The sequence below is a fragment of the Mytilus trossulus genome, chromosome 10 (genome assembly GCF_036588685.1).
Source record: "Mytilus trossulus isolate FHL-02 chromosome 10, PNRI_Mtr1.1.1.hap1, whole genome shotgun sequence".
NCBI lineage: Eukaryota > Metazoa > Mollusca > Bivalvia > Mytilida > Mytilidae > Mytilus > Mytilus trossulus.
In genome coordinates, this window is record NC_086382.1 from 14852829 (window position 1) to 14868786 (window position 15958).

The 15958-nt window shown below is 31.5% G+C and overlaps 1 protein-coding gene across 3 annotated transcripts; it reads right to left on the reverse strand.

The window, feature by feature from the left end:
- Positions 1-4629: 4629 nt before the first annotated feature.
- On the reverse strand, positions 4630-15411 carry LOC134686047 (uncharacterized). Of its 3 annotated transcripts, none has more exons than XM_063545744.1 (5): positions 14711-15411; positions 13332-13404; positions 11721-11804; positions 6858-7154; positions 4630-5914 (listed from the first exon to the last, which is right to left on the reverse strand). In XM_063545744.1, the coding sequence occupies exons 1-5, from the start codon at positions 15389-15391 to the stop codon at positions 5604-5606; spliced, it is 1446 nt and encodes a 481-aa protein (XP_063401814.1). In that variant the 5' UTR covers positions 15392-15411; the 3' UTR covers positions 4630-5603. The 3 variants fall into 3 exon arrangements, with proteins under 3 accessions (XP_063401814.1, XP_063401812.1, XP_063401815.1); XM_063545742.1 differs by having other exon boundaries at positions 6858-7157; XM_063545745.1 differs by lacking the exon at positions 11721-11804 and having other exon boundaries at positions 6858-7157.
- Positions 15412-15958: the final 547 nt, after the last annotated feature.

Sequence of the window (15958 nt, forward strand, 5' to 3'; positions counted from 1 at the left end):
ATTGAAATCAATATGTAGAAATATATATATAAGATAAAAGATGACAATCGGAATATTTTTCAAGACAAAAGTTGTCAATTTAAAACTAGCTTTAAAAATGGAAATGAGCTTTACAATCATACAATGTACTAGTATTGAACAGCTAAGAATCGTCATAAGACCTAACTGAAAACAAGTTCTAACACAATTATCTAGAAAAGTCCTAAAGGGACACTTGCTACGAGATAAAGAAAAAAATTAATTATGATTTTTTTTTGTTCAATCATTAATGAAAGTAAAATAGAGATGGATTAAACATGATTTATGCGTGTTCAGTTATTATAAGAGGAGAATGCCAACATTGACGGTGAAACAAAGTAAATCACTTGATTGACTGATTTCATCCACAAAAATCGTTCTTTTTAATTTTTCTTTCAACTTATATAGATATAGGAAGATGTGGTGTGAGTGTCAATGAGACAACTCTCCATCCAAATAACAATTTATAAAAGTAAACCATTATAGGTCAATGTACGGCCTTCAACACGGAGCCTTGGCTCACACCGAACAACAAGCTATAAAGGGCCCAAAAATTACTAGTGTAAAACCATTCAAACGGAAAAACCAACGGTCTAATCTATATAAAAAACGATAAGTTTGTGACAATTCAGTAACCTGTTCAGTGGTTGTCCGTGATTCATATCTGTCATAATTAATCTTTTTAATTGAATAAACTGGAAAAATATTGCTACAAATGGCAACTGACTGTAAATACAAATAAAACATGATTTGTTATTCTAGAAATTGAGTCAAATTTTTTTTATAAACAGAATCAATTAACTGAATTTAAAGAGTAAAATTTTCTTGGGAACATTATTGATAATAAAGGAAAATTTAAGAGATCTACACATGAACTATCCAAGAAAGCGCTTAAAGCGTTATTTTCATTAAAAAAAATATATGTCTAATTTTCATCATGTCCCTGTTGATTTATCATGTAAATTATTTGATTCACTAATTAAACCCATAATTTTATTTAATAGCGAGATCTGGTTTATGGAAGATTATTACTCAATTTTTAGAGCCATAAATAGAGCCACTTTGCATGGAACTAACTGTGATATTTTATCATTGACAGATAGATTCAGCTTTGAGAAAGTGCATTATAAATTTTGTAAAACTGTTCTTGGAATTAAAAAAAAACTCATGTAATATAGCTGCAAAGTCTGAGTTAGGACGATTTACGCTTGACTCCTTTATTAAAACTCAAGTTTTATTATATTTTTGTAGAATAAACTGCCATGAAATAAACCCTCTTGTTAAAGAAGCTTTTGCAGTAAATAGGTCTATGTCTGAAGATGGAATATATACTTGGTACACTTTTGCCAAGCATATTTTTAAAGAATTTAATATTGATGAAGAAGAATATGTTGATTTTGATAAACCTTTTAAACTTATAAAAAATTCACTCAAAAAAACTTTTAAACATATTGTGAAGGAAAAGTATAATAACATCACTCTTGAAAAACTTTCAAATATTGATAACAGTTCAAAACTTTATCTTTATAGTAAACTTAAAAAGGAAATTAATTCGAGGACTACTTGCACAATCTAAACAATTTTAATAGTCGTCAACTTTTAACAAAATTACGTGTAAGTGATATTAATTTGGAAATTGAATTAGGACGTTATAAAAAAAATCAAAGAGAACACAGACTGTGCAAAGTTTGTAAAAGTTTAGATAATGAGGAACACTTTTTCCTTCATTGCCAAATTAACAGTAATGTAAGACATTCCCTTATAAATGCAATAAAAACCCATTATTCTAATTTTAACCAGCTTGACCTAAACTCTAAACTTAAAACTATTCTAGATCCCAATAAAGATATTTTGTCTAGTGTTGTAGACTATATAAAGCAATCTATGAATTGCGAAAATAAGGTCCACATTGGTCAATTATATATCTTTATATATATAGATATATAACTATATATATAGATGTATGGTATTAATATCAACTTCACTTGTTTAAAACATTTATCATGTATCATGTGTCTTGTCACTTGTGTATACAATGTACTATGTTTGCATTTTAACCCGTCAGGGTCTCATGTTTTTTGCCATTACGATTATGTAATAACTTCGGCCGTTAGTTTTGGACCTCAACTCTCCGTTTTTTTGGAACTTGATCTCTACGGATACCTTCTTGAATTTCTTTCAAGTTATGTTCCCCTAAGTTTTGCGTTTATCCCTATTTTGTCAGTTTTCGGCATTAAATGCGAAGGATATTTACTTAATATATTATTTTCTATGCTGTGTCTTTTGTACTTTTATTTGTCTGTTTGTCTTTTTATTTTTTAGGCATGGCGTTGTCAGATTATTTTCGATCTATGAGTTTGACTATCCCTCTGGTATCTTTCGCCCCTCTTATACAGGTTGTGAAATAAACCTGGCGCTAGTATCATGAAGCAATCTAAGTGCTAAGGATAATATAAAGATCTTCTTATTTGCTGAGAGTGACTTAAAAATGTAACTAAAAAGTAAAGAGAAGGATACGAGGGAGATACACTCTTGAATTCCTCTCTGGGAAAACGTGAAATAAAGATGCTAGAACATTATATACAAGAACATAGAAGATATATTGAAATTCAGTCTCTGAAATCATTTTCCAAGTGCACTACAGAAAAAAAAAGAACAGTGTGAGCTTTGTCATTAATTGGAGTCAGTAGTTCGTTGTCGTCCATTTACTTTTACAAACATCTACTCTGAAATTATTAGGCAAATTTAATAAAACTTGGTCACAATCACCATTTACGTTTCTAGTGTAAAAAAAAGGTACTATATTCCTGGGATATAACATCCTCAGTATTTCGACAAAGTTTTATAATCAGTTTATTCATAACTACGGCCATATCAATCTTAATTCGTGTCAACAAAGAAGTACTGACTACTAAGCTGGTGATATCTCGAGGAAGAAACTTCCACCGAAAGGTAAATCAACTGTGGTTGCAAATAAAATCATCACACATATATATCAGGATTAAAATTGTGTACGCCAAAACTAGAATGTCCTACTTTTCCATTTTGAGGATAGATATTAAAAATTGCGGAATTCTGACGGTATTGTGCAATCTTTAGGCTTTCTCTTCTTGGATCCGATGAAGTGACCAGAATTTACCATGTAAACAAATATAAGTACACTCATGGAGTCCTTGTAATGTTAATGTAAATAAAGATATATAGATATTGTTTTTTAAATTTTGGCTGCTGTACCCCAACTTTTACATTTTCCCTATTATGTCTGTTTATTTTGGTTACGAAAAAAAGGTTTATCCCTTATAATCCCGATACAAATGTATCCGAACATTCGAAGCGATAATGAAATGACATGAACATGGTAGTTTATCTAAACAATTAGAAGGTTTCATATTTTGTATAGAACAATTGATAAAACTGCTAAATGCAAAAGAAATGTTAATATAATGGAACTCCTCGTTACAGTCATACAAGAGAGAAGTTTAACTAGATACAAAACCAGGTTTAATCCACTATATTCTACACATAAGGAAATGACTGTCCTAAGTCAGGAATATGACAGTTGTTTTCTATTTTATGTACTGTGTTTTAGCTTTTGTTTTGCCATTTGATCATTGACTCCGTTTTGAATATTTCTTGGAGTTCAGTTTTTTCGTTATTTTACTTTTTATATAATAAGAAGTTACTCTATAAATTGCTTTATATATACACAGTACTTGGTTTGCTTTCAGACGCCCTTCGATGCAAAACTGTACTAGGAAAACATATAAAATAATCAACAATATATACAGCAGCAATACGAAGCGCTGACTATCATTTTGATATTTAAGAAGAAAATAAAAAGTTCTGATTTTTTTCAAATATCAACATAACCTCTTCCATTAGTTATTTTATTTAGAACTTTCGGATTCTAATCATGTAAGTGATTTAAGTATAGGAGAAATATAAACGATCACTTTGATAGGGAATGTATTTTGGTCACACAATAAATTGAGGTTGTGAAAGAACACTTAAACTATAACAATATGCTTTATTTATTTTCATTTCGCAAGTTATACATGTATATAAAATTAATCTCTAAAATTAACATCGAACACTGTACACATACCATATAAAGTCATTACAATTAGACGGTTGTTCGTCGTATCAAAATATACCGCTTTTGGATATCTGATGCCATCTGTCACTGAAAGTAATAAATTGCTTTGCTTGCCATTGTTTGATATAACTTTTATATTATTACTTACAGCACTTGGTATATAACAATTATCAAAATTATCAACGGACATTTGTGTATGAGTCTTAACATAATGTTCGTCGATTTGTGCTTGCCAAAGCAGTTGGCCATTAAGATCTAAACATCTAAGAACTTTTGATAAAATGAATATCTTATTATTCTGAACAACATATGATATGCTATCGTGAAAACTCATTTCACAATTAATGGTTTTGACAATATTTCCAGCCAAGTCCATCACAGTAATTTTACCATTACGATCGGTAAGGTAAAGAAAGTCCTTACAATAACACAATCTACGACAAAAATACATATTGCGACTATTGGTAATACACTTAATATATCCTTTTTCTACGTTTACACTTAATATATCATTCTTTCTCATCACAGCGATGCAGTCTTTACTGATAACCGTTATATCTTTAACTTTAAACCACGAATTTCTATTTTGGAGTTCTTTTAATCCTTGTATATCTCCGTGTAAATATTCAATTTCTCGCTCCAAGGAACCCATGATATTGTATATTAGAAGTCCCGTTGCTGTGTTGTTAACAATTATTACTTTGTCACTAAGACATACTACCTTGAAATATTGTATGACTTTATATTTTAGATGAATGAAATGTGATTGCTTTTGACAGTCTGATTTTATCTATGCTGATTTCAGAAATTGGTACTTGAGCCTGTTTAGTTTTTGCACTTTGTTTTGCAGAATTAAAAATTTAAGGTTCAGAATTTAAGACAATTTTGGGCTTTTCTACCTCATAGCCTAGAAAGTTAAATGTTTCTCCTGATTTATAGTACAAACTTAACGTTTTCATGTCACTTAAAGATGTTCTAAATGTTTTATCTGCCTTCGTTATACTTTTGACAATATTGTGTAAGAAGAAAAACGCCTGACGTTCAGAACAATATTCTTTGATTTGATATAACTGAATATCAATTTTAGAAATGTTCTGTTTTATTGTCATGGTTTTTTTAACGGTCTTTTCTATTTCAGTTTGACATACTTCGTGCTTTAATTTTAATTCGTTTAAGGTGGTATTAATTATTTCATTTCCAAAAGAAATCCCTTTATTCTTATCTGCAATAGCAGATTTAATTTTAGTGTTTTGTTGCTCAATAGCTAATGACATATTTGCTAAATCTGACAAAACTTGTTCCGTATTAGCAATGAGTTCTTGTGCATGCGATACCAAATTTTCAAATATGGATGACGATGTTGTATTTAAAGTAGCAACACTTAGAGGAACAATGTCAGCACAATTTGTGTGAACCACCCTGACGCAATCAACGCAGATTATTTGTTGTCTATTTAAAATAACAACTATTTAAACTACTATTTCAAGCGTTAGAAATTATCATTGTAACAATAATTAATACAAAGAATGAAACGATGTGTTTTGCAATAGAAATTAAATTCCCGATCATGTTCATTGCATGTAATGTTTTGTGAAATGTTTGGTGGAAAATATTCCATACTATCCTTTAACGAAAGTATTGTGTGATTAGCCAAGGATGTGATAGCCGTATTGTACATATAGCAAGTGTTGCAATAAAGTTCCTGACAGTCTTTACACCACTTTTCTGCTCCAGCAGTCAGGTTTCTATTACGACATGTTCGACAGGATCCAAACGTGAATTCTTCTGTAATTTCTTTTCCTATTGAAAAATGCAAGGAAGTCTTTGAAAATTAATTGTTCGATACTTAAAGTGTAAAGATTGTTCTCAATCTTTCTTACAATTCGTCTCTAGTCTGTAGATATTTATTCACTGCAAAAGCGAAAATACCTTTATTTGTCAAGTTTTCTATATAAAATAACAACTATTACAAGTAACAAGCATAGCTTTGAATTATACTCTTTTCAGACTTTAATTTAGCATTTTTTGTTTTATCTGCTAATTGTATTTGGTTTTTGTATTTTCAAAAATTAAGTTCTCGAGCATTACTGAGGAAATTTAATTGTCAAAATGCCATTAGTTTTATTACAGTTATGTGTTTGTTGTTAGTCAATCCGATCGGTATTGATCAAAACTGATATCGAAAACTGACATTTTTAAAATTTTGCCATCTTTATCGTAAGGAAAATATGTACAATAAGTAAAATCACAAAAATACTGAACTCCGAGGAAAATTCTAAACGGAAAGTCACTAATAAAATGGGAAAATCAAAAGCTGAAACACATCAAACGAATGGATAACAATTAGTGTTCGACGAGTCTCGATTTCATTGTTTATTGGAAAAGTCTTTTATCTATAAAGTGTTCTGGAGCTATTGGCAGATTTACAATTGTGGTATCCAGAGGAATAAAGGAAGAAAGAAAAAATAAAGATTCAAATGAACAGTACCATCTGTATGAATCAATTCAAATGTTATTTGGACACAAAAACCGATATTCTGAGTTTTGAAATGGTCTTAATTGACAGCAAGATATCTTTCCTGGAGGTAATACTCATGTCTCGAATAGTTTTGGTCTTTTAAGATACGTGTTGCAAGAGTGTTCATACAGGTGATTTATTTTCAGTTCTTGTTTGTTTGAATTGTCGCATGTAAGCAAGATATGTTTAATCAAATGAATATTTTCTTTTATGAAATTGACTTACCCTTATATGGTAAAAAAGATACAATAACTTTTACATCAACACTAACAGCAATGGTGGTATCAATCTCACAAGACTTTGCAAAACTATGTAGAAATTCTAGGAGAGCTATACTAAATCTGTCCGGAACTGTGATCATATCCAAGGAAACTGACGTGTCTATTATGAGCGATCCAGTATACACAAATTCAATTGTAAAGTTTGTCAATTCTGTTACGGATTTAAGCTTCCGTTTGATATCTTCTACACACCAGCTACTTGGAGTTAACAGTGTCCATCGAACAAAACACTTTGTAGGATCTTCTAAAACAAAACAAAGATGATATGTAAGTATTTTTTCGACGTAGTCGGTATAGTTTCGGTTTGTGCCCTTTGAACTTAAGGACGCTTAACTATGGCAACAGAATACGCATGCTCGAAAATCCTTTCTGTGATTGGACAAAATGCTGTCATGGTAGGTGATTTGGTTGTGTTTGAAAAAACGTCTCGTTAATTATATCGTGATGGAAAGCAAGTGAAAAACTATAAATATTTGAACTAGATCTTACAAAGATTTATATTTTTATTAAAATAATTGTTTCTCCAATAGCTCTTTGCATCCGTGACAGCTGTTTATTCGGGACAATTATATAATTTTTAATGTAAACTTTGTTGTACGAACGTACATGACTTTTAGAACGCACCTACGCATGTGATATTTCCGCGGGGTTTTTGTGAATGTAAACAGAAAGATACGAGGACCGAGAATACTGAACACAAACAGAGAAAACGTTATTTAAATGGTATCTTTGTGCTTCTGAAGGTTATCGAAATGATAGTTTTAAACATATACTCAAATTTAAATACGTCGGATATCTTTTTAAAGATAATTCTTGTTTATGATAGTTATGTTGGATTTTTGTTTTTAGGTCTGACTGATTTAGATGAAAATTTACAACTGCAACCACAGTAAACTTTGTACAATGCGCTGTAAACTACAATGTATTTCACATAAAACTTGTAAATTAGAAATCGATATTTTGTACAGTTTTTTAAAGATTGATTCAAAATACAGATATTTGTTCCAAACAAAAGAAATAATAAAACTGCAAATTATTATATTGGAAATATTCAATCATTTAACCATCTTCGCTAGCCAAGGGTTACGATCCACTCTCGCTCTCTTCAAGAAGAGAGCGGGAGTGGATCGTAACCCTTGGCTAGCGAAGATGTTATTTAACGAGGTAACATAAAAAAGATAAGAAGTAAAAAAACTAAAACACGTCCCCGAGGGTATCACCAGCCCAGTAGTCAGCACTTCGGTGTTGACATGAATATCAATTATATGGTCATTTTTATAAATTTTCTGTTTAAAAAACTTTGAATTTTTCGAAAAACTAAGGATGTTCTTACCCCAGGAGTAGATTACCTTAGCCGTATTTGGCACAACTTTTTGGAATTTTGGGTCCTCAATGCTCTTCAACTTTGTATTTATTTGGCTTTTTTAACTATTTTGATATGAGCGTCACTGATGAGTCTTATGTAGACGAAACGCGCGTCTGGCGTATAAAATTATAATCCTGGTACTTTTGATAACTATTTACACCACTGGGTCGATGCCACTGCTGGTGGACGTTTCGTCCCCGAGGGTATCACCAGCCCAGTAGTCAGCACTTCGGTGTTGACATGAATATCAATTATATGGTCATTTTTTTAAATTTTCTGTTTAAAAAACTTTGAATTTTTCGAAAAACTAAGGATTTTCTTACCCCAGGAGTAGATTACCTTAGCCGTATTTGGCACAACTTTTTGGAATTTTGGGTCCTCAATGCTCTTCAACTTTGTATTTATTTGGCTTTTTTAACTATTTTGATATGAGCGTCACTGATGAGTCTTATGTAGACGAAACGCGCGTCTGGCGTATAAAATTATAATCCTGGTACTTTTGATAACTATCATTCAGAACAACTGTTAAAATTCTTACAAATTTTGAATTAAAATGTGACACGAGATGATAGATAAATGGAAGGTGCAATTTTCGTTTGAAGTAGTATGTACTGCAAATAAGATACAGTACTCTACAACACAAGAGATGGAGCTAAGCTGATATCACCCCTCTCTACACGTATCAAAAAGAAAGAAAAAATCTAAACTACCGTACGCCTAGGAAAATTCAAAACGGAAAGACCTTCAGCAAATTAAAAGTTCAAACACATCACACGAAATGAAATCATCTGTCATATTCCTGACTTACTTCAGACATTTGGGGGGAATATACCTGGTTTTAAAGCTACTAGTATATAAACCTTTGACTTGAATGACAGTCGCATACAATTTCATTTTATTGACAACAACATGTGAGCAGAACAAACAGACATATATATATATAAATGTCTATAATTGGGGTACAGCAAACAACAATGTGTTTTAATCTGAATCACTATAAAACAACCAACTATGTCAACAAAGAAAAACAAAATGGCAAACAGGCATTCAATAGACAAAGCAAATAAGCAAAACAAAAGTGATGTTTTATTCTTTAATCAACAATTAAGGGTCCAATCTCCAAATCCCGACTTTAATGTTAAAAAATGAGTGCCGTCCACTTATTCCAGGCACCAAGTCATTTTGAAATTACTCGATACGTCTAAGCATTCTCGTTGTAGATTTACATGTTGGACAAGCATTCTTTTTATACGCCCGTCTAAGACGGGACATATTATGGTAAAACGTCCGTCCGTCCGTCCATCCGTCCGTCCATCCGTCCGTCCGTCCATCCGTCCGTCCGTCAATCCGTCCGTCCGTCTATCCTTCCGTCGTCCATACTTCGGACAATTTCTAAAAAACGCTTCCACCAACTTATATGAAACTTTGATGAATTGTTTATATCTATTGACGTAAGTTCTCTTTCGATTTTTATTAATTTAAGATTTTTCATTTCCATGTCATGACGTTTTATCCTTAGAAAAAGGGGGATTTTCAAGTTTTCGGACAATAACTCAAAAATGCTTCCATCAACTTTTATGAAACTTTGGTGAATTGCTTATATATATAGACGTATGCTCCCTTTCGATTTTTATAAATTTCAGATTTTACGTTTCCGTGTTCTGAATTTTTATGCTTAAAAAATGGGGGATTTTCCAGTTTTCGGACAATTACTCATAAACACTGTCACAAAATTTTAATGAACTTTGGGGAATTGTTTATATCTGTCGACTTAAACTACCTTTAAATTTTGATAAATTTCAGATTTAGCATTTTCCAGTTATGAATTTTTAAACTAAAAAAGGGGTATTTTCACAGTTTTTACAAGGGGCGTATCGTGCGCTTATAGCGAAGCTCTTTATTATAAGTTTCATTGTCTTTCTATATTAGAAAAAGGCATAAATTCTATATTAGAAATTGACGAAACTAAAAAAAATATATTAGATTAGAACTTCGGTAATTAGTGTTGCATTATGTATCACTATGTTACAACTCAATCTGCTCCAAAATTAAGGACTCATGGAAAGTTGTCATTCCTTTATTGTTTGAAAAGGTTTGAATTGGTTGATCGTATGGTATAAAAACGAAAATTGACCAATCAAAATACATTTTTGAATCTGTTGGTAATGTTTAATGTGGTTAAACGAAATTGAGGTAATTTTATAGCAACTATACATGCGTTTTTCTTGTTAAAATTGGTTGTACTTTATTTGGCTTTTTTCAACTTTTTTGGATTCGAGCGTCACTGATGAGTCTTTTGTAGACGAAACGCGTGTCTGGCGTATATATAAAATTTAGTCCTGGAATCTATGATGAGTTTATTTACATAGGCCTAACAGTTTTAGGGAAATTGGTAAAAATGTAAAAGATTTGCCTTATTGAAACAAGTCACAGAACAGTAACGTCATCGTTGAACAATATCCTAATCATTAATCAGTTCACTCGAAAATTCACCCTTATTTCATTTAAGATCATTCTTTGCCTATCCTATTGTATACCTATACCAAACCCATTGCAACTAAAATTTCATATTACAAAACCTGTTGTGGGATTTCAATATTGACTTCTTCAAGTAATAACATCCCGATTGCACCTGTGCTAGTTCCCTAGTCATATATAATGTGTCTGGAAACGTTATAACTGGTGACCTCACTTTTGTCAATAACAACTCTGCGAAATATGTAATCCAAAGAGCCGAAACATTGACTAAGACGAAAGAGAAGACGTAGTTGATCTTTTCGAAAGGGTTAAGTGGCGGAGAGGCAAATATATTGTTGTCCCCGCCGATAAAGCATAAAAAACATAGTATGTGAGTAATTTACATTACATCAATTTCTTGATAATGCAATTATATGCGATCACCACAGTTTTTGATGGGGTTGCACAGTCTTTAGTTTTCTGTGTTGTGTTTTGTGTGCTGTCGTGCATTTTTGTCTTTTACTTATTTTGCCATGGCTTTGCCATTTTTTTTTAAAAGCATTCGAATATCCATTTGATATCTTTCATCTCTCGGTTAAGCATTGATAAATCACTTGGAAACTCCTTTGGAATTTCAACAAAAGATAAATAACTAAATTACTAATAGTAAATTTTCACTTTCTTTAATAATCTAATTTAACCCAAGCTATAGAGGTTCGCATTCTCTAAGCCTGGGTAGACCTTCAACGATTTTGCTGCTCTGTTTGGGCAGTTAGGGAGTTGTGATTTCTAATGATTTATAGTTTTCTATTAAAATAATTTGGTTTTGATTTTTATCAGAAACCAACGATCTGCGCATTGAATTTAGTTTAAACAGTAAAAACAGTGTATGTAAATTGTCCTGTACAATATTCAGCCTTTTACGGGTTTTTGTTGAAGGTTTTGCTATATATCTAACTCACTATTGTTTCGAGTAAGTTTTACCTTTTTGTACATTTTCAATTTCATCTGATGTTCCCTTCGTGGAAATTTTAACTTCAAGGTCTGTAATCTTGAAAAGGAGCTGGTCTATGAAATTAAAAACAATAGATTTACCTTTGCGTTTATGGCATTTCCAAAAACACGCAATAAAAAATAACAGAAAGCTAAATGAAGACGAAGATAAAACTGACTTGATCAATTTTATACATTTCACTAATGATAATCCGATCTGTGCGTTTGAGAATTTCACTGTACATGTAAGCGCCATCGTCTTTGTTATTAAGTTTACAGCAAATGTTTTTACGTTTTCACAAAAACGGAGAATTATAATATATATTTTTATATATAATCTTATTTTTCTAACTCTTTAAAAGAAACTTACTGTATAGATAAACTCATCAAAGATACCAGGCATAAAACTTTTGTACGCCAGACGCGCAATTAGTCTACAAAAGACTCATCAGTAAGGCTCGGGTTAAAAATGGCTAATAAAGTTAGTTGTTGAAGAGCTGCACTGATGACATATGAGATTGCCTATTCATAGTAAAATGATCTGTAACTTTGCTAGTGGAAGATAATTTTTGCAATAGAAAGGTAACACAATCGGATAACCGTACTTAATTTCTAATTCCTGCAAGCATTGCAACCTACGTTAACAAAAGATAAATGAATGATAAAACATTTTGTTATATTTAGTAAAAAAGATGAAAATTAACATCTGAAACCATAAATAAGAAGTACTGTTCTACGTGGCGCTGATAGCATGTTGCAAATGACTCTTGAGGAGGATGGCCACTGCGCAGCCATTAATAAGGTAGTTCGCTGTAGTTCCATTAGCTATTGTTATACATTCGGTTAGAAGTAAAACATTTTACTTGTATGGAACATGTAGGAGGATTTGTAAAAGCATATTTGAATTGAATTACTATTCATATGTATCTATTTTGATAATGTGAAAGAATTCATATGACATGATATTGTTTTTGATTACATTAACCGGCAATTATAAATTAATGATTTTATGGAAATGAATACTGTAAACCAACCTATTTACTCACTGATACTCTATTTTGCGTTAAGCTCTATCTAACTGACTTCTTCGCGAAATATTTTAGTTATTTTCTTATTGTTATCATCTATTTTTATAAGGGAACGTGCAATTTTACATATGCGCGACAAATGATAAATGAACTATGTTTCACCTCGCGAACGACGCGATAATAAATCGCTTGCAAAATTTGTTGCTTTGCAGTAGACATTTACTCTAGAATGTTTCTTTTGTATATATAATTACTCATGTGTAGTAATGGGAATCTTTGATGGTCTTTCTCCTTTTCTCTTTTAGACACTGTTTTTTTTTCTTATTTTTCCTTCAATTTATCTATTTTTAGTATCCCCTTAGCATTTATTGTTTTCTCGTGTAGTTTTGAGTATTTTTTTTTTTCATATTACAATATCTTTTGCTGAATTGACTTTTACGAACTGGTAAATGTTTCAGGATTCAACAGAGTGTTGATATGGTTTGGATCTGTAAACCAAATAGTCGTTTATATATCGTTTTTAACATTAATCTTTAAAGATATATTTTTCATGTGCATAAGTTAATATACATACCCAACTGATAACTAATTTGTCCAATTTCATCTTGAGTAACACCTGGGTGATTTCTTAATGCGTCTAAAATATCCTGAAATAGTTATAAAAAAAGCATGAATAAGCATTTTTTTCAGTTGCATTCAATGAACACGTTAGATAACAAGATATTTGATACTAATGAAAGCAAACGAAAATAAGACATAAATTGTTTTTATTTTATTGGTTGTTTGTTGATTTTTTTTTTAACTTGAGCGGTCAAATAGTCCTGAAAGCTTTCCGACTTTTCTGACAGGAATATGGCAGTTGTTATCAAATAGTCCGTTTCTATGGTTTTTGGCGTTAGGGTTGGTTTTTTGTTTTGCAGTTATGTGTTTCTGTGGTTCCGTTGTTTTCCTAAATTTCTTTCGGTTTTAATTTGTAACCCAGATTTGCTTTCTCTTCAACAATTTATGACTTTTGAACAGCGGTTTACTACTATTGCCTTTATTTGTTTATCTGTCAGTAGCATGAATCTGACATTGCATGAAATACTTTATATAAAAAAGAAAAGACACTTACTTAATTAAATGCGGAACAAAATCACAGTGAAAGCATATGAACTTTGAAAAATCATGATAAAAATTTCACATCCGGTGATGTCACAATGGAAGAAAATCAGGTTTGATATACACTTATATGCTGCAACTTCGGCATCTGCTAGAGGAGTCCCCTTAACTATGATACAATCATGGGTAGATAGAAGCCGAATTCCATTCAGCAATATATAAGAATTAATAATTTGTGTATGCAAGTAAATAACATTCTGTCCTCTTGGTAGTAAAAATTAGTCGGACATTCTAGACCAACAAGAAGAGGTCAACATGGTTTGCTCTACATTTATTTTTCCATTCAGCATATCCAATACATTTGTGATTTTGGAAATGTTTTTTTTTTTATGTTTGTCTTTTTATATTTTAGAGTTTTTAAGTAAACATTTTTATATGATTATTATTGCCAATGGTTTTTATTTTTTATTTTCACATATTCCATCATCTAAATGAACTGTGGAGGTCAACATGGTTGTTCTGAATTTTTTTTTATATCAGAAATGGCATTATTCCAAGCTTTATATACCGAACAATTATGAACAAGCCATATTTGTCTTCCCTAGTTCTGAACCGGGAGTCCTCGAATGGGAATCCGCTTTGGGGATTTGTGGCATTTTATTAACCCCAATCTTTGCTTTTTAATATTATTGTCATTTATTCGCTACTATTAATAGTGTTTACATGTCACACTCAATTAATGATAACTTAAATAAATGTCATTTTACTGAACTTGGATTGTATATTAATAGTAAACTAAGCTCCCTTTTGGAAAGAATCTAGGGAATTTTTGCTGCCAAAAATACTTTTTACCTTTTTTAAACTATCATTTGCCTTTTCAGTCGCTTCTTGTATAACGTTAGCGGTATCATGAAATGTTTTAAGACTTTGAATCTGCATCTGTATCAAGTGCCGAAAAGATTTTCCAGTCATCGCCGCTAATTCTATAGTGTTCGCTTCGAGTATGCTCCATTTATCGTCAAAATCCGATTTTGATATCCTTGAAGGGTTTCCAATGTGATCGATATAGTTTCTGACGTCCTTAATTTCCTTCAGCCACGACGGGTTACCAGGAAGGGTTCGCTTACAACATGTTTTTATCACTGCGCGAATCAGTATAATGTCAAGATCTGCTACTTCTACTCTATTAGGATTTATATTGCAAATACAATATTGTTGAAATTTTTGTCCCTTTTTAATCTCGTGGTTAGTTTCTCCACATGCCGAACGATCATATAAAAGATCAAACTGAAATGCATCCAAACAACCTGTCTTAGAAACTGATGCTATCGAATTCGACTTTAAACATTCACAGCATAAAATCCTGGGAATTAATTCATGAAATAATTCATGTTTATTTTTGTCAAGAAACAAGAAAAACGTAGTTTTGTCTAAAACTTCTCTTTCAAAATAGACGTGTACTACATTCATCACAACATCTCCATAAAACTGTTGAAGTCGCTTTAAAAAATCTTGTTGTCCTCCAAAAGCCATGTTTGGTTAAAATATATTCATCTACTCTACAAAAATAAGGAGACTGTATACATGGTATATTAAATCTCAATCGGTAACTTGGGAACTTTTTGTATGACTTTTAATTTTTATATCAAAATTATGGGTGCTGGATTGCCGAAGAGAAAAACAGCATGGTTTTGTTAGTTTCCGTAACGCAACAAACCTTTCCAATCTACAAATTATAGATAGAAGATTTATGTGGAAAGACAAGGTTATAATATCAAGAGACGCACTTATTCACATCACTTTTTCGCGAAAAGCTTTCGTATGTGCCATTTTGTAATAATTATTGTGTTTCCATTTTTTTCAGTTTGGCATGTATATAAGTGTCACAAGTTAAACAATTTTTGTAAGAAATGTTTATGCCTTTTTACGTTATAACAGGAATAAACATTAATTAACTGCAACTCGAACTACCAAGTCCTGAATATTTCTGGGTTTTTTTTCATTCCGTGGAGTAATAGCGTTTGATTTTGCCATTTTAGTTGTCATAATGTAGTTTGTAGAGTATTGGAAAAGGAATATTCCAAAAAAATGTACCAAGTC